The sequence below is a fragment of the Stylophora pistillata genome, chromosome 4 (assembly GCF_964205215.1).
Source record: "Stylophora pistillata chromosome 4, jaStyPist1.2, whole genome shotgun sequence".
Taxonomy (NCBI): Eukaryota; Metazoa; Cnidaria; class Anthozoa; order Scleractinia; family Pocilloporidae; genus Stylophora; species Stylophora pistillata.
The window spans coordinates 41,682,537-41,709,598 of record NC_142522.1 but is presented as its reverse complement, the minus strand read 5'-3'; the positions used below and the strand labels follow the sequence as shown (position 1 = coordinate 41,709,598).

Genomic DNA, 27,062 nt, shown 5'->3' with positions numbered 1-27,062 from the left:
CGAAGTCGATTGTACATTATTGTCCAATTTCAGTAAAGGCGGCCCAAGCGTTCTGTGTATGACTTTAGGGTGTAAAGTTCATTAACGGCAGTAACTAACACAGGAAGATCGAATTTCAAGCTTATGTGTGGGCTGTTAAAAAAGGACAAATTGAAAAAGAATAAAAATAAGAAAAAATTTAGAAGGATAATGAAAGCAAGGAATAAAACATGCGAAGTCTCCTTACTTTTTTTTCCGTAGCCGCTTTGCTGCCAACGGTCGATTAAAATTAAAGCGGTTTTGGCGACTTGCTTTGTAGCGCGTGCGGTGTCGCCAATCAGCCGTAAAATAGGAAAAAACTATAGAAAAATCAAAAAGGAAAATAAAAGCGAGGAATATATCGTATGAAGTCTCCTTTCCCTTTTATCCGTAGCTGCTTTGTAGTTTACGATCCATTTAACGCTGTTTTGGCGACTTTCTTTGTATCGCGTGTGGTGTTACCGGTCAACTATGTATTAAAAAAAAAAAAAAAAAAAAAAAAAAACTCGAGGCTGGCAACTTCAACCAGTCTCGAACAGCAACCGTCACCACTCGAAGGTCGATAAATTTCGAATTCTCATAAGGCAACCGATCTGGCTCAAATTTCCACCCGCGAGAGCGTTTAGCTACTACCTAACCAGTGGCAAAAGCTTCCAAATTCCGCTGCATCAATCCAAGTGGCCCTCCGTTCTGGTTAAATTGCTTTGTAGGTACGCGTAATTTTTTCGGGCTCTAAGTTACAATGCAAATTATGGGCAGGGATGATCCATTATTTTTTTAGTGCAAAACGTACACTTGAAGGGTTAATTATGGAATGTTGTTCTCTACGAACCGCTTTGAGAAAATGCACTATAAATTTAAAGGGCCTCATGTTTTAACTCCTTCTCTTCCTCAAACTGTAAACTCTACTATAATCATGTTCTGAATAAAGTTTCACTCGTAATTCTGGTTTGACTCATAGAGGTAACGTTACGTGACATTTTGACTCATAGCACATTCCAGAATTTGAAGAAGCTAAACAGAATGTGGGTATAGTGTCTTTAATTGAGACAGAGATTATGGACAATAACAGCCAGAACATTATAATCCAGAAAACAAATAGAGAAAAATAATAAATATGATAATTCTATTCAGGGTACATCATGTAGAATGGTTTCAAATGTGCAGAAGGTTTCCGAACAGTAATTTTCGATAAAACGTTAATGTAGTGCCCCTCCCCCTCCTCTCTCCCTTTTAATAGTTAATAGCAGACTGAGCTAAACCATGATGTACTTCGCGGAATGCTAAAATCCTTCTTAATCCTGAAAAGGACAAAAATCATGACGATACCGTATTTTGTAAACATCAGCTCATTCCTCAGCAGCATGCATCCATGGGCGAAGAGTACAAGAAGGACGAGCAATCGCAACATATGCATTACTCTGATTATGTCACAATGAACTAATTAACTTCGTTTACTTTGATGTTACTTCCTTAGTACTTTTAATTGCCAGATTTTTCAGCGGGAAACAAAATTTCGCTAAGTGCGTTCAAGGTCTTCTCAAGCGGACTAAGAAGCATCGAGCACTTGTAAGTATATCCACTGAAACTGAATTCAAGTTGAAGCCGCTTCCTTTCCTCATTTTAATTATCTTTAATCTTCTCAATGTCGTCGTTGTTTTTTGCAAAAGAAACAAAAAAAAAAAGAAGGAAGATAACCGACGGAAGATGGATGCATTACTTTCACCCGAGATGACAAAGGCTCGTGCTATGTGAAAAGAAATTGCTTTATCGCAACGGAGCATCATGCCTTATAATATTTCCATCTCATCACCTGACGAGAAAGAGTAGCATGCATCCAGAACGTTACGATCTTAGCTGAAACAGATATCCATTCGATACCTAATCACTAAGAGTGACTTTCCATCATCTCTGCAGAGATCACAGTGTAAATCCAATTGGAACTTAACTTCGGGCACTTTTTCTGGTTTTAGTGGTATGAAGGAATTGTAGGTTAATAAATAGATATTATTCCAAGGAAAGTGCCCAGGAACGATTTTTATTCACAAGTTGCGAGTGAGTTTTTTGATGCATCGGCGGGAGCAAGTGAATAGAAAATCGTTCAAGCAATTCTCATTTTATTTCATAGATCCTTAATCTTTTTCTTATTGGCGCACACATTTCATAGATTGTGAGCGAACGACTGTCAAAATACGTCGTTCGTCTAATCAGCGACCCAAACGATAGCACCTCACAGAGCAAATCTCAGTAGTGAAATATACGGATAAACGCATCTTACTACAATTAGTTGTAGAACAATGTTTTTATGACCAGTAGGAAAGGTAGCGGGAAAAACAGGCTTTGGTGGATTTTGAAGGGGACGATTCTCAATTGCGTTGAAATGTGTTCATGCACAAAAATGGATTATGTACTTACTGACTGAGTGGGAGGGCCGAACGGGAAAATATTTGGCTCGAGGTAATGACGTAACGGACCGACACAAGCTACAAGAGCAAGAACAAATTATGCAATCAGAGCTTTGACAAGAAACCTTTAATTCCTTGAAAAACACCACTCTTTTTCTTCATTGTTGTTTTCCTCTACCCTTTTGCAGCAAAGGGACGCGAAGGCAGTAGGGATGGATGATTTTTTCAGGAGAGGCTCATGTCAACCTGTCCAGCCCTGCACTCGTCAGCCTTTACTCAGTGTGGTTTTCTATGGGATTGCGCGAGCAGGGCCAGAAGATGATAATTATTTTTTTTATCTGCTCTTTAATGATTGGTGAAATATATTTACATCTATATAGTCCTATGATGTCTTACAGATACACTTCTTGCTTTTATAAATTTCCTATTCTGTAAGATACTTAAACTATTGGGGTCTCGCACACATTGGTCAGATTACACTACGCCAATACACCAATCTATACGCTGACATATAGGTTTTTTTTTTTTTTTTTTTTTTTTTTTTTTTTTTTTTAACAACTCAACAGCGCTTCTTGACGCGTAATCAAACAAATATATTGGTATTCAATGGCTATTTAACTACGTAAATGTCAAATAAAAACTCTAGTGGGTAAAAGCCTTGGATGTTTTTCAAATTGTTTTTTAAACACGATCACCCTTCGAGGAAATGAGAGATTGGGAAGAGTGAAACGAACAATTTAAAACAATATTCACCTAATGCTAATGCTGTTATTTCCAGAGAACACAACGTCTAAGGTTTTAGTTTTGTACATGAACTAACAGAAATTACTCATTTTCACGATGCTAACTAGATAGAACGTGACTAGTTTCTAAGCAGTTTAGTACAGTTAGATTAGGGAAATCAAATACAATATCAGGAGAATTGTAATTAAATTCCCAGAGCACATCCAAGCTTTCTCTTCTTATTGGTAATGTAACGCATGATTAATACAGACACGATTTGCCTGTTGAAACTGGTGTTCACCATCCGGAGACCTGCTCTTAAGAGGCCATTTATTTAATGGTCAAGTATATGAGTCATTCGTGAGTCTTGGAATGGGCCTTAGTATAGCTTTAAATCAAATAGCATACAGTTAGATCTCCGATGAAAAATGTTTCCTCGTTCTTTTACAAATTATAATTAACCTTGAACTCATTTTACAAGTGACTTTAAATTTATACTTATGTCCATTTAAAAATCAAAAAGTAAATAATGACAGCAAGGAATTCATTAATCTTCGTCAAAATAATTGCTGAAACTTACGATTTAGAGCGGCGATTCAAGGAGGCTGAGAGATCTCTTCACGCACTTATTGAAAAAAAATTATTTGGATATTTCAATCAATTTATCACCAATTTTCTTTCCACCGACGTGCCAATGATAGTATTTTTCTCCACTTAGAGTGAAAGGGCCCAATAGCCTCCTGAAAACTCTTAATTTTATAAATGTTGACAGACATATAATAATCGAACAAGTAAATAATAAAGTTTTGTCCTTCCCACCCCCTCCCCCTGCCGTGGACTCGAATTCCAATTGAAATTTAGCCGATTAAATAACGCTAACTCAGCTTCTTAACGTTAACTCGCACTGATAGGACGCCTGCACAGCAGGTTAAAGCTAAGCTAAAGCCAGTAGTAGTCTAAAATTCAAAGATATGCCCATGAAAATTTATCAATGATGATGATCACTCAAATTGTTTAATATCACCTGCTACCTCATGTGCTTTCATCTCGATATTATGCATTGATCCATTTGACCTAGCCATGAGATTTGAAGTTGTTCTTGAATAAAATACAAGCTGAAAAATAACTGAATTATAAATCAACCACTTTCTGTTCTCAGTGAAAAAGAGGCAAAAGGATGAGAACGAAGGATGTCTTGTTACGATTAGTAGAAAGTTGCTTCTCCCTCGAAGCAAAACCACACGAATTCGTCATCGTTGTACGCTTCAGCTTTAAATTTGAAGGTTCCCTATGAGTTCAGAGTAAGAAAGTAAAGAGATTGAATTAGAAAAGCAACAACACGGCGCAATTTTTTTGATAACGCGAAGCTAAAAGTTTACTGGTCTAGAGAAAGTTTTACGTCAGCCAAAACAATCATCATGAAAATCATAGAAAAATAAAACTGAAAAGATCTATTTTTTTCTATTGAAAATGTTCTTCACAATTTACCTTCAAAAAGCCAGTTGATAAAAATGGAATGTAGCCATCAAAACTCTCTGTATACGTTTCTAGGAGAATAAAACACAAGATTCGCCAATGACTTGGTAAGGGAATCTCTGCCAGTCTGGGTCTCTACAGTTGCATTCTTTGGTTGGTTTGGTTTTATTGTCTAAGAGCGATTTGCTGTGGCTGTTTGGGGTTTGTTTGAGGTTGGGAATATAACTATAGCTGATCTTTAGTTTGTTGCGGTTGAAGATCCTGTGTAACACATTGTCCTTGGGGAATTCCTCGTCAAGTATCTTTAGAAATACACGTCCGATGTTGGTTTCTACATTTCTACTTTACGGTGGATTGTACCAAATAATTTCTCTCTTTCGTTTTCATTTCGGAGGGTGGGTAGAGGTTTGAGGAGAAAATGTAAGTTTATGCTTGTATTCGCTGTTGTTGAGGGCATTCTGGTAGAGCGGCGCTGCCTTGTTGAAGGATTCTTCATCGTATGAAGTCTATGACAAATCGGTCTTAGACAATAAAGCCAAACCAACCAAAGCATGCAACTGTAGAAACCCAGCCGAGTCTCCCATGGGTAGAAACTGCCTCAAGGAATCATTGTCTATCAAGCGACCGTAACAACCGAACACGACAAACCCTCCAAAGCCTATAAAGCCCTGATAGAAAACTCCTTCAAGATACGATATACCAACCACAAAGCTTCATTCAACCACCCTAACAAAAGACACAGCACTTAACTAAGGAAACACGTCTGGAACTTAAAAGGCATGAACATAAATTACACGATTTCTTGGAAGATTCTAAAGCTAGCCGCTCCATACAACCCAGCCTCAAACCGCTGTAACTTCTGCCTCAGGGGAGAAGTGCTTTATAATTGCAAACCCGACTTAGCCTCTCTTAACAAACGAAATGAACTGATAACCTCATGTAGACACGCTAAAAAATTCCTCCAAAAAAATTTCAACACCTATCCTGTCGCGCAATAGCCTCTTTGTTTGTTAAATTTTAGCTCTTACCTTTGATGCACGCCCGTCTGTGTTTATTCATTATCACGCTAAAATGTTAGACATTTTGTTGTTTAGTATTGCTGAGTATTTCTACTCGTTATTTTACGGCACAACTCGTAAAAATACTCAGCGATTCTACATAACAAAACGTCTGGTAAGATATATTTATTACCATATTTTTTGATAGAATCACATCCTCTTTTCGCGATCTAATTAACCGCTATTGGACTCAAATTGAAAATGATTCATAACAAGTTAAGATTAACACACAACCCCCCCTAGGAAAAAAGACCAAGCAAACGAGCAAATTTGAAAAAAATTAAAGTTCTCTCTACCCTAAAACGTTGGACAGCTATTAAAATTAGAGTAAGTCTTATGATTTCATTTACAGCCAAGTATCTTTGATCTCCAGTTAAATGAGAAACGCCCTTTTGTTGAGAGCGAATAACGCAATGGAGATCTGAAAGCCAAATACATATCAAGGCGTGCCCATAATGCTACGATTTGGCTTTACCCTCGGTACTTTTCTTCCATTCTGATTAGGAAATACCTACCACCAGCCGCCAAATTGCAAAAGATTTTCTTTGGTGTGCAGTTGACCATGTCAGACCCTTTCCAAAAGGGTTTTCCATCTTGATGGGTCACAATAAAACGCAGTGTGTAATCTAATACGTCCACAGCTGTGGAAAAGTGGTGATAGAAAGGTCGGATTTACAGTGGAAAGAGCTGACGCTCTTTTAGGCTATATTAGTGTGTACAACATTTACGAAACGATTGAAAGGTTTTTTTGTGAGAGATTCTCGGAGTAAATAACGAGGAGAGCAAGAATGTAGGGTATCACTTGCCGATGATTCTCAAATTAAATAAAAAGGCTTAAGAATTTTTAACGATTAATGCATCTGTAAAGTTTTTTCCCTCTAGTGAAGAATAGAAAAGTACTTAAGAGCGACTTTTTTTCAATACTGCGTGAGAGGTGGCTAATCGACTAAAAATTGACTCTCCTCATATTTCAGTAAGAGATGCCTTATAGTCAACTTAGAAAAGTGATCAAGTTTTTTTTTTTTTTTTTTCTCCCAGACTTGCTTCTTTATTACATTAAGCGCAAAAGAAAGCAAGCTCCCATCAATTTGACAAATTTGTGTAGGAGGGATTGAGGTATGGCTTAAGTGCCCCTGTCTGAGAAAGTGTTCCAGGGACCAAAAGTTGTGATCGACTGATTTGGCTGAAACTTATCCCAAAAGTTGAGAGTGATAAGATATTTCAATAGCCGCTTTGGCTATCTTCTCTGACTGTTTGTTCTTGAGTTTCAACTGGGGGGAGGAGGTCTATTTGTGGCTTATGGTGCACGAAAAACTCATCCTTCTAGGTGGCATTTTGAAAATGCTCTAAAACTCCATTGGTAAATTGTGCTACCAAATAAATTTTACCATGGACTCTACTATAGTGGAGCTTTGACTCCATTAAATGTAACTTTGTTCTCGACCGATTAGACAGAGAGAGGCCTGGGGCTAAAGTTAGGTCAAATTTGAGGTAAAAATCATCGCCTTCTTACATAACTTTCATACCAAATCCTATATGTACTTAATTGACTAATTTATCAAAATCAGTTGAGAAAAATTTGGCTTATTAAGGTTTGTTACGTTTTTGGCGCAAACTCTCCGTGCCCCTCTAAGGCGAAATAAGATAGACTTTTGAGCATGATTCATGCTCTAAACAGACCAGAGTCTTTAGATAAAGCCTTTATATTTTGTGAGCGAAAATGAAACATTAAAGCCAAACCAATGTTATTATCAAGAAATACCTCGACCCATAGCTTACAATTACTTTGAGAAGGCCTCTGATTAACACTACAAACACCCGGGTTTAACAAAATAAAGGTAATTTTTTTCTTGTGTCAGCCTTCTTAATTACAGAGGCTGTACAAAAGAAGACAAATGAGCAGTTGCCGCAAAGAATAACTCAGTTACTAACTAAGCGCGAGGGCCGTAACGAGGATTATTGGCCCAAATCGTTGTAGTACGGAGCGACCGCAGCGAGGTCCGTACAAAAATAACCGAGGGTCAATATTTCCCAATAAAGTTCATGCAAGTGATGTTACTAAGTATATTATCATGGCTTTCGGGAAAACTTCTTAATCTTAATTTTTTGGCCACGCTATCAAAAATATACTACTTATGAGCGCTTCCGTAGAAATGGTCCGTATGGCGAAATCCAGGCAGAGCAAGAACTTATCAGAATGCTCAGATTTGTCTCAAGACTGTCCTGCCATATAGTAACTTGTTATAACCTTCAGGCTCGAGATATTTTCGTAGATAGTTCATGTTCTCACTGAGCTTTTTTATTTAAAAATACATGTCCTTGAAACGTTTTATCTCGTGCTTGCCTTTTTCTTCTAGAAATTCATGATCACAGGTCACACATGATCACAGGTTGGTTGTATTGTTAAAGGTGTGGTCGTCAACTCAATCGAGTTAATTTTGCTCAGCTAGCGCACTAATTGGTTTCCTTCTTTTAGATTATGATCCTCAAAAATATTGAATTGGTGTTAGGAACGTTATCCACCGATTAAACGATAATCGCAGCTTCAACATCCTGAGAAACCCCCAGACTTTTGATTGTAGTCCTTTGAACCTTACCAGGGTGGGGTAGGGAATTTGATCCGGAAGTGCCAAGTCTTTCCCGTGGAATACTGGTGGTTTACCTTTTAACATAGAGGTACTTCAAGCAGATGGTTCGGAATATAGAGGCTATAAGGTCTAGGTTTTGGAACTTGAATAGTCAAATGAATGGCTGGCCGTGCCTTTCGCAAAAGATGTGACAATGAAATGAGGGTCTCAATGGAAAGACGGCTTTCACGGCTAACGATTACATTTTTGGCCATTTTATACTTCTAATGCTAATTTTTTTTTTACGGTTACATTATCTTTAATAATCACGATTCAAATTTGTCAATTTTTACGCCTAACGGCTATTTTTGCCGTTTTACGGTTAACAAATTCGCCAAGGTTAGCTATGCAAGGCTAGTTTACTGTATCGCTTACTTCTGAAATGTGCTCGGAGTTCCGGATTTAACCAAGGGGTGACTTAAATGACGATGTTGCGATTTTCACAAAGTTAAGCCTGGTTTATCCGTGCGGAAATGAAGAGCCCCAAACTAATTTTTATATCGTCGAGAACAACACTATTTCCACTTATCATGAGCGTAACCTGAACCGATTCTGAGTTATACCGCATGGGGAAAATGATAATTGCAAATCTGCTTACGAAATGCGATTTTTGGATTTTGAATATTGGTGATTTTTATAGCGTTCCGTGATATCAAAATTAAATTAAACGGTCCCGTTTTAGACTTAAGCCATACCTCAATCCCTCCGACACAAATTTGTCAAATTTATACGAGCTTGCTTTCTTTTGCGCTTTTCATGAGCAAAGTTGATTTGCCTCTACTCGGGGCACTGATTTTTGCCATTTTGTTTTGCACGCCGTTGACAAATGCTTAATTTTAGATACTTGTGGCTAAGACAGCACACGCACGTCTGTTTTCCTTTGTCATCGAATATAATCCTTTAAACCAATTAGCGCTGGGCCAATGAGATGAGAGCTAGCCTTTTAGCTAGGTGATCGGGGAGAAATCAAAAAGTAGAGAATTCTGTTATTGAAGCAGTGTGATCGTGTCTCTACAAATAGAAAATAGCCTGTCTTAAACAGGATTGCGCCTTACAGTAGCACGCTAACCCACGGTGAAAGACAATTTGACGGCTACAGACGCTCGTTTCAGTTTTGGTGAATTTTCTATGGTAAAGAAGCAAGTCTGGGGAAAAAAACCTTAACACGTTGCTAAGTTTACTATAAGGTATCTCTGGGAAAATATATGAAGGTCTTCGATTTTCGACATTACAGAATCGCGCCCATTGAAAAGCGTCGCCTGGGAAAAGTGAGGTATCCATGATGCTTTGCAGGCGGAATGAGGTTGCAAAAGCTCACCGCCAGCTTCGGTCTCTTAAGATCTGAATTGACGAATTCCCAAACGGGAGCTATGAATTTCGCTTGCGTCCGTTCACAGACAATGGAGATACAATTGAAGCAATTAGTATTGTTTGAAGGTGATGAAACGAACTGTTGTTATGGTAAAGCTGAGTTGGAACTGAGCGTGTACGTACGTGGAGCAGGGATTTACAACGTATACTTAAGCTTTTCGAAAAGTATACAGACTTTAATCGGAGAATGTTTAGAAATACATTTGATAATAAAAATTAACGGTAAAAAACTACGACGTTTCGAAGTCTGCATGACCTCATTATCAAGTAAAATGTTAAAACTGATGTAAAATTGTAGCTCAGAGATTATATACAAATAAAATGTGATAACTTCATTAGAATAATGAGCGTTCATTGTTATTGGTGTTTAGCATGTCAGATCGTGCAGATCATCACCTTCAAACAATACTAATTGCTTCAATTGTATCTCCATTGTCTGTGAACGGACGCAAGCGAAATTCAAGTTGGTTTATGATATACGCTTGTTGTCAGCGTGTTTATGATATACAAGCGTATATCATAAACACGCTGACAACAAGCGTATATCATAAACCAACTGATACAGGACTGCTCTTACATTACCAGAGCCATGTCGATCAGCGTTACAAAAGATCTCTGCTGAATACAATGCTGAACCGAGCTTACCGCCTGTCATCAACGAAAGAATCTTTTACGAAGGAATGCCAGCATCTCAAGCGGATGTTTACTAAGCTTAAGTACCCAGTGAAACTCATCAACTCAGCTATCGCCTGGTACACGAGTTCTACGATCCAAAGCCGTCACGAAACCCCAACTGAACTTGACGCGGCTACACAAAAACCTGTCAGAATAACTTTACCATTTAAAGACCAAAAATCGGCCGACACAGTAAGACATCAGCTGAAAGATCTTGGCCGGAAAATCGGAACTGACCTACAACCAGTTTTCACGAGTCGTAAGATCGAGGGAAAGCTCAAGATACAAGAAGAGAAGCCCGCTTTCATTAACCACCAATGCGTTGTTTACACTTTTAAATGTGATTCGTGCGATGCGGATTATATCGGTTATACCACACGCCATCTTCATCAACGCATAGAAGGACATAAAGCCTCTGTCATTGGCAAGCATCTGAAAGAAGCCCACACTGTAGCGTCCACTAGCCTAGAGGAAATGTTTTCCGTTCTCAAGAAATGCCGCGGGAAAATGGACTGCCTAATTCACGAAATGTTATTCATTCGCGAACAAAAACCAAAGCTAAACACGCAGTCTGACTCAATACGTGCAAAAGTATTTATTTAAACATATACTGCACGATCTGACATGCTAAACACCAATAACAATGAACGCTCATTATTCTAATGAAGTTATCACATTTTATTTGTATATAATCTCTGAGCTACAATTTTACATCAGTTTTAACATTTTACTTGATAATGAGGTCATGCAGACTTCGAAACGTCGTAGTTTTTTACCGTTAATTTTTATTATCAAATATACAGACTTTCCCGACGTATTAAGTGAAACGAGCGAAAAAGGAATATTTCATAGCGAAATCGATGGTCGAACCTCGTAAATCTGCCGCATTTCAGTCGTAACATATTCTGATTTGTCTATGAGCCGAACTCACCTATAAGCCGAGACCCTAAACTTCGGTCTGTTTTATTTGGGTTCTTAAAACATGTGAATTGAAAATACTCGGCTATAAGCCGAGACCATATTCAGAGAATTCCATTCTCGAAAAAACTGAAATCAACGCAGAAGTTTCGAAACAGAAAAGTGTTTCAGTGCAGTATTGCCGTCGAAAACAATTACGAGATAACCAGAGAGTACGTCATCACTAAGTCTATGGTCCGCCGTTGGAGGAAAGATCAAGAGAACCTCTTTAATGGAGAGCTCAAGATGTCAGCGAAACGCATAACGATGGGCCGTTACACTCCGAAATATCCGCGGCTGGATGAGAGATTACTTGACTAGTTTACAGGGTAGGGAAGCCAAGGTAAGTTTTCTTGCTACTTCTCGCAGATTTCAACACAGTAATATGTGACGAGTTTGTTTACCAATCGTGGGAATGGGCAGTTCCGGTTGGTCAGTTTCGAAATTCTTAAAACACTTTCGCGAGATCTATACCTGCAGAATTTCTAACACTCTAGACGCACTGAAGATGAAGCAATCTACTCGGAAGAAACAGCAGAACTAGCGGATAAGGAGGAGATGGACGACGAATTCGACGCCGACACCAAGGACGAACAGTAAGCGGTATTTACTAAGCCACCACATAAATAAAGTCAGTCACCAACTTCAACTTGTTTTGTTAATTTATTTCTGCATGCAATATCTCGGCTTGTACACGAATATATCTGTTTCCTTTCAATTTGCTGTTTCGAAAAAAAAGTTATGTACGGAAAAACAATCAGCTATAAGCAGAGAACCCTTCTCTAGCTCGAATTTTCGAGATTTTGGTAATGTTTTATGAAAACATCGCTCGGCTTGAATATGTGATCGATTTTTAAACAATATCGTCTTATCAAGATTACGGCTATTTTTCTTCGATGAATAGCGCTATGTTTCGGTTGTCTGAGCAAGAAACAATACTTGCGAACACGGCGTACACGTGGGATTACATGATTGACAGTCAGATTGACAGGCCTGCATGAAGTTACGCATGCTCTCTTTCTCTGTTCTGGCTCAGTTGCATTTTCCCGTGCGACGTTTTTCAATGGGAGCGATTTCGTAATGTCATGTGCCACATTTTTCGATTTTCACTCAGTCAATTCACATTCGCTCTCAATATTTCATATGTTTGACACTTTTTTAAAGAAATGTAAATTTGATTCCCTGTTGACAAAATTATTTCAATTATATTTATTCTTGGGAAAATGGTAACTCGATAAATATGTCGAATAATGTAGCTTGGTCACGGCAGCTTTCCGTATCACTTACTAACCTGCAGTAAAAGTAAATGTGACATTCACTGGTTCATCCAGGGATATCACTGGAAAGGGAGTCACGTGGAACTTTAAGGTCTTATCTGGTGGACCTGAAACAGAGCAACCACAAAAAATCACCATTTCTTCACCTATGCCAATGCAATAGCTGTCACAGAGCTAGTATTTGTCCGACAAGGCCTAGATTCAAATTATTCGACTTTATGATCGGTGCAATAGAATCAAACTAAATAAAAAAATTAAAAAGATGCTGGAATGTAATTTAAGAAAATGGTAACAATGCAGTTTCTTATTGTCCACGAGCCTGTTAAGGCAATCGATAGTCGATACACCACAGCATTTATTAGCTTACAATAAAAATCCCCACGGACTGCGTAGAAACAGTAAACACAGATATAAACTTGTGGAACGGTTATTTTTGTGCAAAAATTTTCGACGTGGATTGACAGGCGCTCGTAGCTCTCTTTTAGTTGAGTAACCAGTGGCTTGTTTTTCGCTGATCTTATTGGCGATTTTGTTAAAATTTACGAAAGTATAAAGTGTTCTAAACATTTCACATGAAAGGGGATGTGGTTCGAATTTCAAACGCGCATAGGACCATCGGATTTACTTAGGGCGGAGTGAGTTGTTGATCATGAGCGGATTGAGCTCAGATAACGTCCCAAATTGTTATGAACGAATTTTTATTTACACCAATCGAACTTTGAAATTTGAAGAAATCAATTCATTCTGTTCTTATTGCTGAGATTGTTATTGTTTATATATCAAAACTGTCAGTGTGTCGATCGTCGATGCAATCGAGCAAAACAAAACCAAAAAAAGAAAATCTTTGGGATCCGTAACTACCTAGATCAAGGTCTTTCTGTGGAAATGTGTGTACACGATAAGGGACTGTTCTGAGCCTTTATCACGGTTCTCTTTATTTGCCTTTTTGGTGTAAAGAATTGCTTTATTGACTCGCAGATACCATTTACGTGTGTGTGGTAAGAAAGTAAGGTGTGTATGGAAAGAAAGTAAGATATATGAAAATATAATTAATTTCTAATAATCAGAAACCGTATTTAGACACATTAGGCATAGCGCACCAGAACAATTTTTGCATCTTAGATTTTCATATTTAACACTAACAGTGTTGAATTATAATTCGTCGCTGCTCTTTCCGTGTTTAGAATTTTTTACTTACCGCAGTACTTTAAATTTTTGACTTCCATCTTATTAGCGAACGTCATACAGAATAGGAGGAAGGTGATGATCAGATGCAGACAAGAGGAAACCATAACAACAGAGGAGTGCTTTCGATACCTAAAAAAAACAAGTCCACCATCAAAATGGGTAAACAAAACAAATCATGAACCAAAAGGGAAAAATATGATTAATGAGTGATTAATTAATTTTTCTGTTTTATATTAAGCTTGACGTCAAAAACAAATCATGAACTGAAACGAAAAAAATATGATTAATGAATGATTAATCAACCGTTCTGTTTTATATAAAGCTTGACGCTTAGACTGAAAAAAGTCTTTTGATAGCCTTTCGAAATAGCGATCTTTTCGCGAACTGGTCATTGAATTTTCTTTCCAGTTCTCATTTTATGATTTGTTCTCTTGCAAAACTTTTTTTTTGAACCACAGTGCCTGACCTCTCTAAATGGATGAAAATTTATCTCAATGATCGGTCATCTTTTTCATTTTTCCGTTTCTCTTCTCCCCTTTATCTATTAGTTGAATAGTTGGTCAGTGGTTCTCTTGTGATAATTTCATATTATCTCGACTCAACTTTCTTCTTCGCTTCACTGAGTTGAAAAACCTGCATATCGTGTGACGTTTTTGACTTTGTTCTTTTATCTTGAATCGATGTCATATTTGAAGATTTGGGCAATTACGTATACAAACTCGTACCATCTTGTTAACCTCGCATATGTGGGCATGAAAAGAATGATGTTATCGAATATTTTCCGACTTTACCAGCTGACTTGATCACCTCACTATTTTCTGAAGCGATGAAAATAAGTATTGACACTTTAATAGAGCAAACTTAACAGCTCCTACGATTTCCATGACGCTTACATGGTAAATCATTATTTAGTATCACATTTATTTTGAGCTCATGACAATTACAGAATTTGTAGAAATTAAAAGTGAAGTTATGCGTCATGCGTCAAAAGGAACTGTCTTTGATGATCGCATAGAAAGCATGACAGCTGTGGTGTCTCTATGAGAACTAGTCTCCTGTTTTTAATTAACTAAATATCGCCAAGGGTGACTTTATATCTTTTTTTCCCGTTAATGTCATAAAAACATAACATTTCGTAAGTAACACGAAATCATAAGTTGTGGTAGGTCAGAGTGCCTGCTGAATTCGACAGTGAAGTATGGTCTCCTATGGCAATCAAAGCTCTCTTACTTCACGGTTCATCCGAATTTTTAAAACTCTCCTGTGAGATACTTTGAACTTTTTTCCCTCGTATCTTGGAACACTTCTCACATTTACCAGGTGACCTAGTATAATGGCGGATTACCTACCTGACGTAAAAGACTCGCTCGGCAAAATATGGTGAGTGAATCGTGGTCAAGTGTAAATGGATGTGAAATCCTCGGTTCACTTTCATTTACACTTTGCGAACTGATTTAAAAAGAGGGTGACGTAGTGTATAGCCTGGAGGGTATTGGTGAATAATAATAATAAACCATCTCCAGTGATTTCTAATTCACTTTACGCACCATATTACACGATGAAACATCTGAAACGCATTTGCCTTTGTCCTTGCTTTCAGCTTAAAGGGAAAACCCCAGGAGCCTGATTTTTTTTGTTTTGTTTTTGTTTTTTGGTTTGTTTTGTTTCTTTCAGTTTCGTCTGTTTGTGTACTTACAATCACTTCCCATTATCATCTTCTTACAAGGGCCAGGTCATGCAGAATGAACCCTCGTTTAAACGATGAAACAGCTGAAACGCTAATGCCTTTGTCCTTGCTTTCAGCTTAAAGGGAAAAATCCCAGGAATCACACTTTCGTTTGCTTGTATACCTGCACTCACTTTCGATTAATTGATTATTTTGTTTTTACGAGGGCCAGGTCATGTGGAATGAACTCTCGTTCAAAATGTTTGTCTTCCCTTTTTTTTTATCACCAACTAAACAAAAGCTGTAAATTGCTATCTTTTCTTAATTGATATTATCATGAAAATTAGCGGCTGTCAAAAACCCCCATAGATAAATCAAGAGTATAAACTTTCTGATCGACTCGTTAATTTTATTTTAAGATTTCAGTAATTTTTAGTTTCCAAACTGCAAATTCGTATAGCCCACGTATGAGAAAAACACTCAAGCACAACTAGGAACTTTCATTCAGTCAACCAACGCTACAAAGGGTAAGGATTATCGACTGGTAATGGTGCCTGTAAGTCACAAAAATCCGCATAAAGGCAAGTATTTTCATAAGCACTACACGTATGCGTGCAGCGACCGGGTTATACGAGTGCACTCCGGTGAACCCTGATCACGAAAAGCTCGAACATTCGAAAGCACCCGTGCCTCCTCAAGGGTAACAGCTCTTGGATGGATTCTTCATGACTGATCATTACAGTTGTGCATTCGCCAAATTCTCAGCAATGTAGTGAATTAATATTGAATTTTTTTCAGATTCACTTTATATTCCGAAAGAAATGGCACCCATTAAACCATGTATTTGTGCTGATTATGCACTTTTCATGCAAAATGTAAATGTAAATGAAATGTCATGAATGCATATGAATTACTTAATTAATCTGGTCAAATAGACTGGTTTCAAGCGAGAGGAAAGAGTCCTGCTAGTGTTCCTCCGGATAACCCTTCCTTCTTTCATTTGAATATCGCAGCCAGGAATGAAGTAGGCTTAGGGAAAATCAACAATTGAGGCTGAGCAACTTGGAACTTTGCCTTCTATCTCGGTAAAAGCATGGATTGAAGCAAAACAAGTTAATTGACCGAAGCCAGGTTCATTAATTCTTCTAAAATTCAATTTTCATTTTTCAGACCGTCTGACAATTTCAGAATAATTCGTCAGAATAGTAGTTGTTTGCAACTTTGACATCGCCTGCAAGCAGAGCCACTTAAAGCTTTGTTGAGGTAACATTGTTCTTTTCTTTCCAATTCTCAATATCGTTTTCAAACATACAGTGATGGGAAATTTAGTCAAAGCGTGGAATTACTTTATGCTGAAAATTTTCCTTTATTCAAATATTTGAATAAAGACCCACTTTATAAGAAAGGACCAGAACTAGCTTAATCATATATTTCCATTCATAAGCAGCGCTAACCTTCAAGCACGTTTTTTACAATCGATTCGCGTGATACCATAACATACATAACACAGCCGTCTTGATTAACACACATTGATGATAAAACTTTCATCTTAACTAGATGTGCAAATTCTCTGAAGGATATGGGGTCTTAGATTTGGATCAATGATAAAGATTACAATCATATGATCTAAGGCATATTTTACTGGATGGTTGAGATAAATTAGATTCTTAAATCGTGTGTACATTTGTATAAATAAACGTTCTAATAATCTAGACTCACTCCAAGTGTTTCGAACTTGCCTTAGCTTATCACCAAAATCATACATTATGCAGATAGAGGATCATTCATTTGTTATGTTCACGGGATATATGTATTTTTATTTCGTTTGAGCAGATGGGCAAAGCACATTCAATCCGATCATTGATATGCAATACTTTGGCACCTTTAGTCTCGGTGCTCTGGCTCGTGGCCTTCGGGTTCTGTTGTCTAACAGACTTTCATCCAGGAAGTTGTCAATGCAAACCCTTTGGCCAACATCGAATCAGTATTAAGTGCCGCGGAATTACACACATACCACGTGACCTTCCACCCAATACGGCAATACTGTGAGTACCTTTATGCAACTACATTTTTTTATAGGATCTTATTATGAAACTGGAAGACAAAAACAATTAATAGCCTTCCTCTCTTAGCAGTCATTTTTCACCTCACCGATTCCTTATCAATTTTTTTCCTCTTAAGGGATTTGTCAAGCAATCAACTGAGCTCGATCCAGGAACATACCTTCAGAAATCTGAGAATGCTCGAGAAAATGTAAGTGAGCGAAAGAAGCTCGTTCATGTATCAATGTTCAATAATCGTTCCATAAGCGAGTTGAATAAGATAGTTGCGACTTTACGATTCATCGTGAGTTTTGTCAGCAGCGTCGCCGCATATCGTTTGGTGTTTGAAGAACCAACGAAGCTCCGGCGCAGCATCGAGTAACCTTTAACCATTCCCTTATCTATAGCCTATTTCTTTGCTTCTGTTGGAGCGATAAGCGTTTTTTGGACAATAAATCAAATGCCAAGCGCAGTGTTTAGTTGGTTAAACTTCAAATTAAGATACCTACCATTGAACAGGACTGCATCGTTCTTTATGGCTTTTAAGATGACATTGCCTAGTTTTATTCCTTTATCTTTTTACTTATTTAGTTATATTTATTCCTAAATACCTTTTTTAATTATTTATATTTAATTATCACTTATCATTTGATCTAAAAATTGTGAAAGCTATTCTTAATTTCTTTCGTCTTTTTACTTGAAGCAATCTCTCCGGGAACAAGTTGAAGACCTTTCCTCAATGCACCTTCCATCTTCCAAACTTAACACATATGTATGTATATGACTTGGATTTGTAAATATATAAATACCAATTGTATAATGTAATATGTATCTTACACTGTACAATATCAACAAGGAACAGAGATCGCGACAGCCTTCGCGCCTCCTTCCGTTCGTTTAATTGAGCCCCCATTCCCTGAAACAAATTTTTTCTCCACAGAGATTTGTCATGGAACATGTTGAAATCTATACCAGTGAACGCGTTCCAGAATTTGACGAAACTAACGTACTTGTAAGTAGATAACATGTATTCGAGGATAATTATAACGAGAGAAGGGAATAAGGATCTTTAGATTCTGCGGCATAGAATATTTTCGATCACACATCACACAGTAATGTATGATAGTAATCATTTGGTTGGATGGCTAAAGGGGAGGAGTTTAAGTTGTAATGTTTCGATGACTAGCCTGATTTTACGCTCGAAAACTGGACTGAATTGATAGCTTGAGTTGAAGCTTTCATCATAGTAAAAAACATAATCGGAAACAGGTAATTGAAAAATTATGTATAAGCATCTGAAAAAATCTCACTCAAGAATGTCAAACTACTCATTGGATTCGCCTTTGTAAGGCTCCATGAGCCAATGGATATGGGGAAACCTTTAGGAGGATTCCAAGGATGAGAGAAGCCCTCAATATGATTTGTACACATCAATGGTGAACTGTAGAATATTGTTTTCGGCGAGCCGCTTTAAGGAAATAAGCTATAGAATTAAACATAAGTATGATGCACGATCCTCATAGTAGATAGCGCTATTTAAGCAATAGCGAAGATCAGACCTGAAAAAAATCAGGCCTGTACGGGACTCAAACCACTGACCTCTGCGATACCAGTGCAGCGCTCTACCAATTGAGCTAACAAGCCAACTGGGAGCAGGCCGTTAAGTTGATTCGTAATAAACCCGTGAAAGTAATAAATCAGATACAATGAAATATATGAACTTCATATATTTCATTGTATCAGAATTAAACATGTTTTTAGCCTCGGGATGGAAAGGCATTTGAATTTGAGAAGCATCCAAAAAATGTCCCTTGTCGTAGAATTCCATCTATCCCTGACCTCTTCGCTACCTCAGACTATGAACTCTGCTAGAACCATGTTCTGAATAAATTTTTACTCCTAATTCTGTTTTGACTTATAGACGTAACGCTGCATGATTTTTTAACTCATGGACGTAATAGTGCATTGCTTTCTCGTCAGAGACCTTGGAGGGAACCTTTTGGAGCATATTCCTCCGAGCGCACTCCAGAATTTGAAGAATCTAACAAGAATGTGCGTATAGCGATTTTAATTTGCGACAGATACTATGAAAAATATCAGCCAGAGCATTATAAACTAGAAAAGGAATTGAGGAAAATAAGAAATGTGACAAATCTATTCAGGGTACGCCATGAGAAATTGTGGTTTCATAAGGCTTCCGAACAGTAATTTTGGGTACAACATTAATATAGCGTCCCTGTTCCCTCCCCCTCCTCTCTCCTTATGTATAGAAGATGAGCTAAACTGTGGTATATTTCACGGAATACAGAAACCTTTCTTAATCATGGAAAGGACAAAAATAATGGCGATACCATATTTTGTAAACATGAGCTCATGCGACAGCAACATGCATCCATGGGCAAAGAGTAGAAGAAGGACGAGCAATCAGAACATAGACGTTACTGTCAGTGTTTATTTCATAATAAACTTATTAACTACGTGTAGTTTGATGTAGCTTATTTAGCACTTTTAATTCCCAGATTTCTATGGGGCAACTACATTTCGCAGAGTGCCTTCAAAGTGTTCTCAAAAGAAATAAAAAGCGCCGTGTACTTGTAAGTATGTCCATCGAAACTGAATTCAAGATAAAGCAACTTCCCTTGCTCATTCTTTAGTTGCCGTAACTTTGGGCGACTTTGTGCGATTAAGGCGACTTAATGCAATTTTATTTAACTGAAGTGATAAAAGCAAAGTTAGTATAAGTCTTTCCGTAAACCTTACAAATATTTACAGAACCCCCTTGCAATAAACTCAATAGTCATGATTAGAGCGGGGTGAATAGGGTTAATTAAGAAGAGTGGAGCGCTTAAAACATTGCGTAACCAGTAGCGACTTAAGACAAGTAAAGTCGACTTAAGACAAGTTAAGTCGATTTACGGCGACTTTAGGCGATTTAAGGTCCCAAAATAGGCCTATTGTAGTTATCGTTAACGTTCTCGATATTGCTGTTGTATTCTACAAAAATGAGCAGGAAGATAATTGATAGAAGATGAATGCATTGCTTTCACCCGAGATAACAAAGGATTGTGCCATGCGAATAAAAATCGCTTTATCACAACGAACTTCATGCCTTATAACAATTAATATCCTATTCCATCGCTTAGATAAAATAAAATGAAAAAAAAATTAACAGTTTTAAAGTGGAGAAACACTTATCTAGAAGCTAGTTTACAGGTTTTCAACGAAACAACCTAAACAGATAATTCAAATAGAAAATAACAGTGTTAAGAAACCCGAACTGGCCGAAGGCAAATCAGTTGGCTATATTACAAGCATGGTTGAGGATTTGAAACTCGGGGCTACCGTAAAACAAATCCGAGTAGTGGCTAGGGCGGGACTCGAACCCAGGAGCGGCAGATTACAGGTCCGACACGAAGACCACTCGACAATGCTGCCTTCCCTTGATGAGGAACAGCAGTATGCAGTCAGAACGTTGCGATCTTAGCTAAAACAACATTGCTATCTATATACTAAAAGTGACTTTCTATCATCTCTCCAGAGATCTCGATGGAAATCCGATCGGATCTAACTTAACTTCGGACACTTTCTCTGGTTTTAACAATATCAAGCAATTGTAAGTTAACGAATAGAGATTATTTCAGGAACGATTTTTATTCACGAGTTCCGATGCATCAGAAAAGAAAAACGAACGATGCATCGGCTGCAACAAGGGAATAACAAATCGGTCAAACACAGTTCATTTTATTTCATACATCCTTAAGTTTTTTTCATACTGGCTGACACAAGTCATATACATTGAAAGCGAATGACTGTCTAAATACATCGTTCGTCTAATCAAAAGCAAAAACGATGGCACTTCGCAGTGAAAATCTCAACAGTAAAAATAAACTGATGAACGCATCTTACCACAATTAATTCCACAACAATCTTTATAGAACTAATGCGGAAGGTAGCAGTAAAAAGACTCGACATATTTCTGAAGGGGACGAGTCTCGAATGTGTTGAAATTTGTTCATGCACAAAAATGGATTATGTACTTTTTGATTGAATGGGAGGGCCGAACGAGAATATAGTTAAGAGCCAAATATTTTCCTGTTCAGCCCGTCTAAACCCTGTCAATAAGCATTTTATCATAAGACTAATAATTGTTGAAAATTTCAACGTAAATAGGACGCGATAGACGGGCACACGCAGCCACGGAACATGAAAACCCTTATTAGTCCATGGGCCAGAACCACTCGAGTGTACCAATTCGAAGGACCAGTCGAGAGTGGTACCGATTTGAAGCTTGTCCGAAGGTCATTCCAAAAAGTCATGATATCAATCTAAAATCGGTAGCTTTTTTGTATTTTTGAAGCTTTGAAATATCAGTTTTGCATGAAAACTAGGTTGAATCTTAAGAGTGCTATAGAACTTATTTTTCGAAGTTAAAACTTTATTTATGGTATCCGAAAGTGACCGAAAGTGACAATATGGCGGACGGTCACGTTTTTAGAGCTCTTAGATACTGGATCATTCTGCTTTATTTCTACGTTTGTTTCCCTGGTGCACTCCTTCCCAAGACTAATCCTGACCTCGATATATCTGGTGATACTCTTCTCTTCATTTCTCACGGTCTGACGACAGTGAAAATTCAACATTTTAACCATCGGTCACCGAGCTCGCAACATGCAAAGAATCTCCAGCTGCCGAATTCAAGACTTCTACTCCTTGGATGCCGTTTTACGATTAATTCCTCTCTTTCCTTACTACTTATTCGTCTCGCAAATGATGTCCAACTTCAACCTGGTCCTGTTGGCTCCTCTAGTTCACATGACATCCTGTCTGATCTTCGGGATTTGTCATCGAAAAATGGGCTTAAAATTATTCATCAAAATATCAGAGGCCTCGTGGCGAACAAGGATAGTCTATGCCAAATGATCGATGATTCCAAGCATATAGACATCATATCCCTGAGTGAGACTCATCTATCGGACAGTGAAGAGGCTCAAGTTCAACTGGATGGCTATACGTTCATTAATAGACCGAGGAAAACAGGCAAAGGTGGAGGTGTGGGAGTTTATATCTCCTCTTCTGTCCCCTTTCATAGAAGACTAGACCTGGAGCGCGGTGGGATCGAATGCATCTGGATAGAAATTCTATTTCCAAAATCTAAGGGTATCCTTATTGGTTTTATTTATCGCCCCCCGAGTTCTTCAAAGCATCTTTGTGCAGATTTTGAAAATAAACTGGAGTCGATGCTTTCTGCTGTATCATCTGAAAACAAAGAATGCATTTTGACAGGCGATATCAACTGCAATTATTTGGTAAGCTCAGACAACAAAGAACTGAAGGCAATGCTATTGTATTTTGGCCTTAAACAGCTAATCAAGGATCCCACGAGGGTAACGCAAGATTCAAAAACACTGCTAGATGTGATTTACACAAATCGCCCTCAGAATGTTTATAGTGTTAAAACCATTCCCGCCGGCTTAAGTGACCATGATATGATTGGTTGTGTCCGGAAGCTGCATAACCATAAATTCCAGCCAAGAACCATCACCTGTCGAAACTATGCTAATTATGATCCTATATTCTTTTGCAATGATTTACGGTCCAATAGTCTCACACCTGTCTTTAAATCCTCCTGTGTTAATGAAGCATGGTCTTTTTTGAAAGCTATTCTGAAAAAAATGTATTGATAAGCATGCGCCAGCTATAAAGAAGATGATCAAAGGGAAACTCTGCCCATGGCTTACACAGAAGGTAAAGCAAGAAATGAATACCAAAGATCAGCTTTTGAGAAAAGCGAGAAAGACAAATCGTGAAATTGACTGGTCTTCGTACAAGCGCCAACGAAACAAAGTTAACGGTATGGTAAAAAATTGCAAAAGCAGGTATCACCGTGAACTCTTAGAGGAGACTGTGGGTTCACCTAACAAATTTTGGTCAGCTATTAAAAAACTATACCCTACAAAGTCTACAAAGGAACCAGGAGCAGCTTTTCTCGTTAATGGAGCAGTAGAAACCGACAAAGAGGTTATTGCAAATTCGTTCTGCAAATTCTTCACTGATGTTGCGGGATCTCTAAAAAGAAAGATCTTCCCTCTTTGTAATTTTGTCTGGAAAAGGCCCCTTACAATAGACATTCAGCAGCCGCAAGAGAACTTTGAGTTTAGATCAGTCTCGGATAAGGTTGTCTTTAATGCATTAAAGAGCCTTAAGAGAAATAAGTCCTCTGGCCTTGACAACTTTCCTTCTGGAATGTTAAAGGATTCTGCTGATATAATAGCCAAGCCTCTCACGCATACAATTAACCTGTCTCTCGCAACAGGGTCTATACCTACTGACTGGAAAGCGGCTAAAATTGTACCACTTCTTAAATCTGGTTCAATGGCCAAAATCGGCAATTATAGGCCTATTTCAATACTTCCTTCAATGTCAAAGATCCTGGAGAAAGTGGTATTTAAGCAGCTGATGGCTCATTTTGAACAGAATGGTCTACTTTCTCATTTTCAGTACGGCTTCCGTCGCATGCGCTCTACTGAACTGGCCGTTACTCATCTAACCGATGTTATCAGAAGAGAAGGTGAGAATGGTAACCTGACAGGCTGTGTTTTTATCGATCTATCAAAGGCGTTTGACACCATCAGTCACTCTGGCCTCCTGAGCAAGCTTTCAACTTACGGAGTTCGTGGAACAGAACTCGCATGGTTCACTGATTACCTTTTCTGCAGATCACAAGTTGTCCAATATAAAGGCGTGCTATCAGAACCTCAACCCATTCTCACAGGTGTTCCTCAGGGAAGTATCCTGGGTCCTATCTTATTCATTATCTTTTTCAACGATGTACATAAACCGCTTCAACACTCGAAGATTATCACTTATGCCGACGATTCAGTCATCTATACCTCTTCTAAAGATATTGATAATATACAGAGAAGCCTTAGCGAGGATATGAATAACCTGTGCGAGTGGTTTAAAGACAACGAACTGATCATTAACCTAAAAAAGGACAAGACGGAGTCTATGTTATTTAGAACAGCTAAAAGAATCAACCTTCAAGACAAGGAACTTAAACTTTCTGTTAATGGGACACTCATCAATAACACCTCTACCTATAAGTACTTAGGTGTTCACCTTGACTCATCACTAAACCTTGCATCACATTTTGACCGAATCTATAAAAAAGCTGCAACCAGAATTAATCTCTTGCGATCAGTTCGTCCTTTGATCGACCAAAAGTGTGCAGAATCGATCTATAACACTATGATCGCACCTATTTTTACCTATTGCGGAACACTTGGTCTTAGCTTTCCGGATTACGGAAAGGAAATGATAAAGAACATCGAACGACGAGGCTTTAAAGTTATTGGCAATAGTTCTTTTAATCCCCCATCCGTGAACAATTTGATCAAGCGTAAAAGCTGTTTGTTTGTTTTCGACTGTCTCCTGAATAATGTTTGCACACCCTTTAAGAACTACTTCGAAAGACTGGTTCATTCTAAGGCCACTAGGAATAACGGTATATCAGTGAAATTACCCAAAGTACGTTTAGAATTTGGTAAAAAGAGCTTCTATTACCAAGGAGCAAAGACTTTCAACAACCTGCCTGCTGAACTAAGGTCGTTAGATTCGAGACTGAAATTTAAGAACAAATTGCGAGATTATTTTAGTTAAAAATTCGATCTAAACGTGGTTATAGGTATCCTTTTTCAGAGCATTTTATTTTATTGTATGCTTTTCTAGACCTTAAGATCAATGATTATATCTTGTTAAGTTTTATTTTATTTATTTATTTATTATTTTGACAGGACCCCAAGGACAACAATGTTATACACTGATGGGTTTTCAATCCTGTATAAAAATTCGTTATTATTATTATTATTATTATTATTATTATCAAAATTTAACAAAGAAGCGTTTTTCATAGCTTATTGTGTTAGATTTCGATATTTTTCAAGAAACGACAACATAAGAAATAATTTATTATGAGCCTGTAATTGCAATGCATCAAGGGTAAAATTCAAGATGGCGACTGCAACTGAGGCAGGCAAGTGTTTGTTTCTCGCTATTTTATATTTTTTTAACAAAGAAATCGAAACTAGGAGGAACAAGTATTATTGCACATTGATAAATGACTATCAATATCTTAAGGCTGCTTTTAGGTTTGGCAATAAAGGGTTAACATATTTCCAAAACTTACAATCATTCAAGAGGTAAATGGAGGTTTGATCATTAAATAAACTTACTCTCACTAGTCAGAGCATTTTTAAACTATCCCTCCGGACTTTGAATAATGGAGCCTATGGCACCCAGTGTGGGCTAATGAAGGATACCGCGCTCGAATTTTCTTGTTTCTTAAGTCGTTTTCACATTTCAAAAAGGAGATAATGAAATAGTCAGCCATTCGAGCTCGCTAATAGCCAGAAAGTTGAGAACTGTAAGGCAGCCAGACCACTCATTTTATTTTATAACCCCCTGATGTAGTTGATAAATACTTTCGGCGGTGTTTCTTTACATCGCGGACTATATCTTCGTACTATATATTTCTACTTTTGAACCGAAGGAGCCAAACGAAAAGTTATAGATGATAGAGAACAGGATAAACGACAACGGAGAGAGGAAGAATGGACGATTCACTGTTGCAACTACACGGGAGAATTGGCAACCTTAAAGGACCTCGAATCCTGGAAAACACTTTTAAATGCTACAACTATTCGTAACTACGAGCCGATTCTTGAGATCGCCAAAACTCTTGGAGGTAGAACTACCTAAAGTTACTTACCATAGGCAATGTCGTGGCATATTTACGCTGAAGAGAAACCTCGACAAGTTATCTCAATTGGATGCGAAAGAGAGAGCAAATTGTGACTCTACCGACAGTCGAAGATCTTCCATCCGACAACCCAAAACTGCTGACGTCATTACACGTTCACTTTGCCTTTTATTTAATCAATCACGCAGCTCTGGCACCATACCAATGGAATGGAAACTGGCCAACACAGTACCTGTTTTCAAAAAAGGCGATCGTCAACAAGTATAGAATTATCGACCAATATCTCTACTACCCATAGTTTCTGAAGTATTGGAAGGATGTATTCTGAATAACAAAATCCTAGTAGAATTTATCAGTGGGTTTGTATCTTTTGCGAAAAAGATAAATGCACCAGGAATTCTCGCACGAGGGAGAAACTGATTCAGTGTGTGGATATGCGCGTCGATGAAAAAATCAGGAAGGCTGCTGTAGGAAAAATGATCACAGAATCTTGGCTGTTGTCTCTAGAAAGCTTGTGGCTGCTGAAGCATGTTACCATAAGTCATGCTATCGCAATTACACCCAAAATATCCCTTTAGGTGGCGATAAGAAGGAAGACAAGGAGTATATCTAGTATCCCCGTACCGAGTTGCAGGGGTAGGAGAAATTGGTCAACTACATTAGAACCCATTTGCTACAAAATCCTAGGATTGTGAGATTGAGCGAATTATATGCCCTGTTTACCACTTTTGTTAACTCTCAAGGAGAATTGGAAATACCAGAATCCACAAGAACCCATTTCAAAAGAAGTCTCGAGAAAGAATTTAGATATGCTATTGATT

The 27,062-nt window shown here is 37.9% G+C and overlaps 3 protein-coding genes across 7 annotated transcripts in view; 1 reads left to right on the top strand and 2 right to left on the bottom strand.

Annotated features, from left to right (window-relative positions):
* Positions 1–27,062, bottom strand: part of LOC148733788 (uncharacterized) — a 270,303-nt gene that overhangs the window by 57,779 nt on the left and 185,462 nt on the right. The window lies entirely within an intron of this gene.
* LOC148733800 (uncharacterized) lies at positions 4,142–15,261 on the bottom strand. The gene is made up of 6 exons (XM_088756001.1): positions 15,125–15,261; positions 13,786–13,904; positions 12,602–12,694; positions 6,196–6,321; positions 4,635–4,693; positions 4,142–4,434 (listed from the first exon to the last, which is right to left on the bottom strand). Exons 1-6 carry the CDS (start codon positions 15,208–15,210, stop codon positions 4,351–4,353), a joined length of 567 nt encoding a protein of 188 aa, XP_088612127.1. The 5' UTR covers positions 15,211–15,261; the 3' UTR covers positions 4,142–4,350.
* On the top strand, positions 15,477–21,210 carry LOC148733799 (leucine-rich repeat-containing protein 3-like). 2 transcript variants are annotated; one of them, XM_088755996.1, is made up of 9 exons: positions 15,477–15,968; positions 16,612–16,704; positions 17,275–17,486; positions 17,623–17,694; positions 18,187–18,255; positions 18,424–18,495; positions 19,464–19,535; positions 20,003–20,077; positions 21,022–21,210. In XM_088755996.1, exons 3-9 carry the CDS (start codon positions 17,275–17,277, stop codon positions 21,098–21,100), a joined length of 651 nt encoding a protein of 216 aa, XP_088612122.1. In that variant the 5' UTR covers positions 15,477–15,968; positions 16,612–16,704; the 3' UTR covers positions 21,101–21,210. The 2 variants fall into 2 exon arrangements, with proteins under 2 accessions (XP_088612122.1, XP_088612123.1); XM_088755997.1 differs by lacking the exon at positions 15,477–15,968 and adding an exon at positions 15,977–16,526.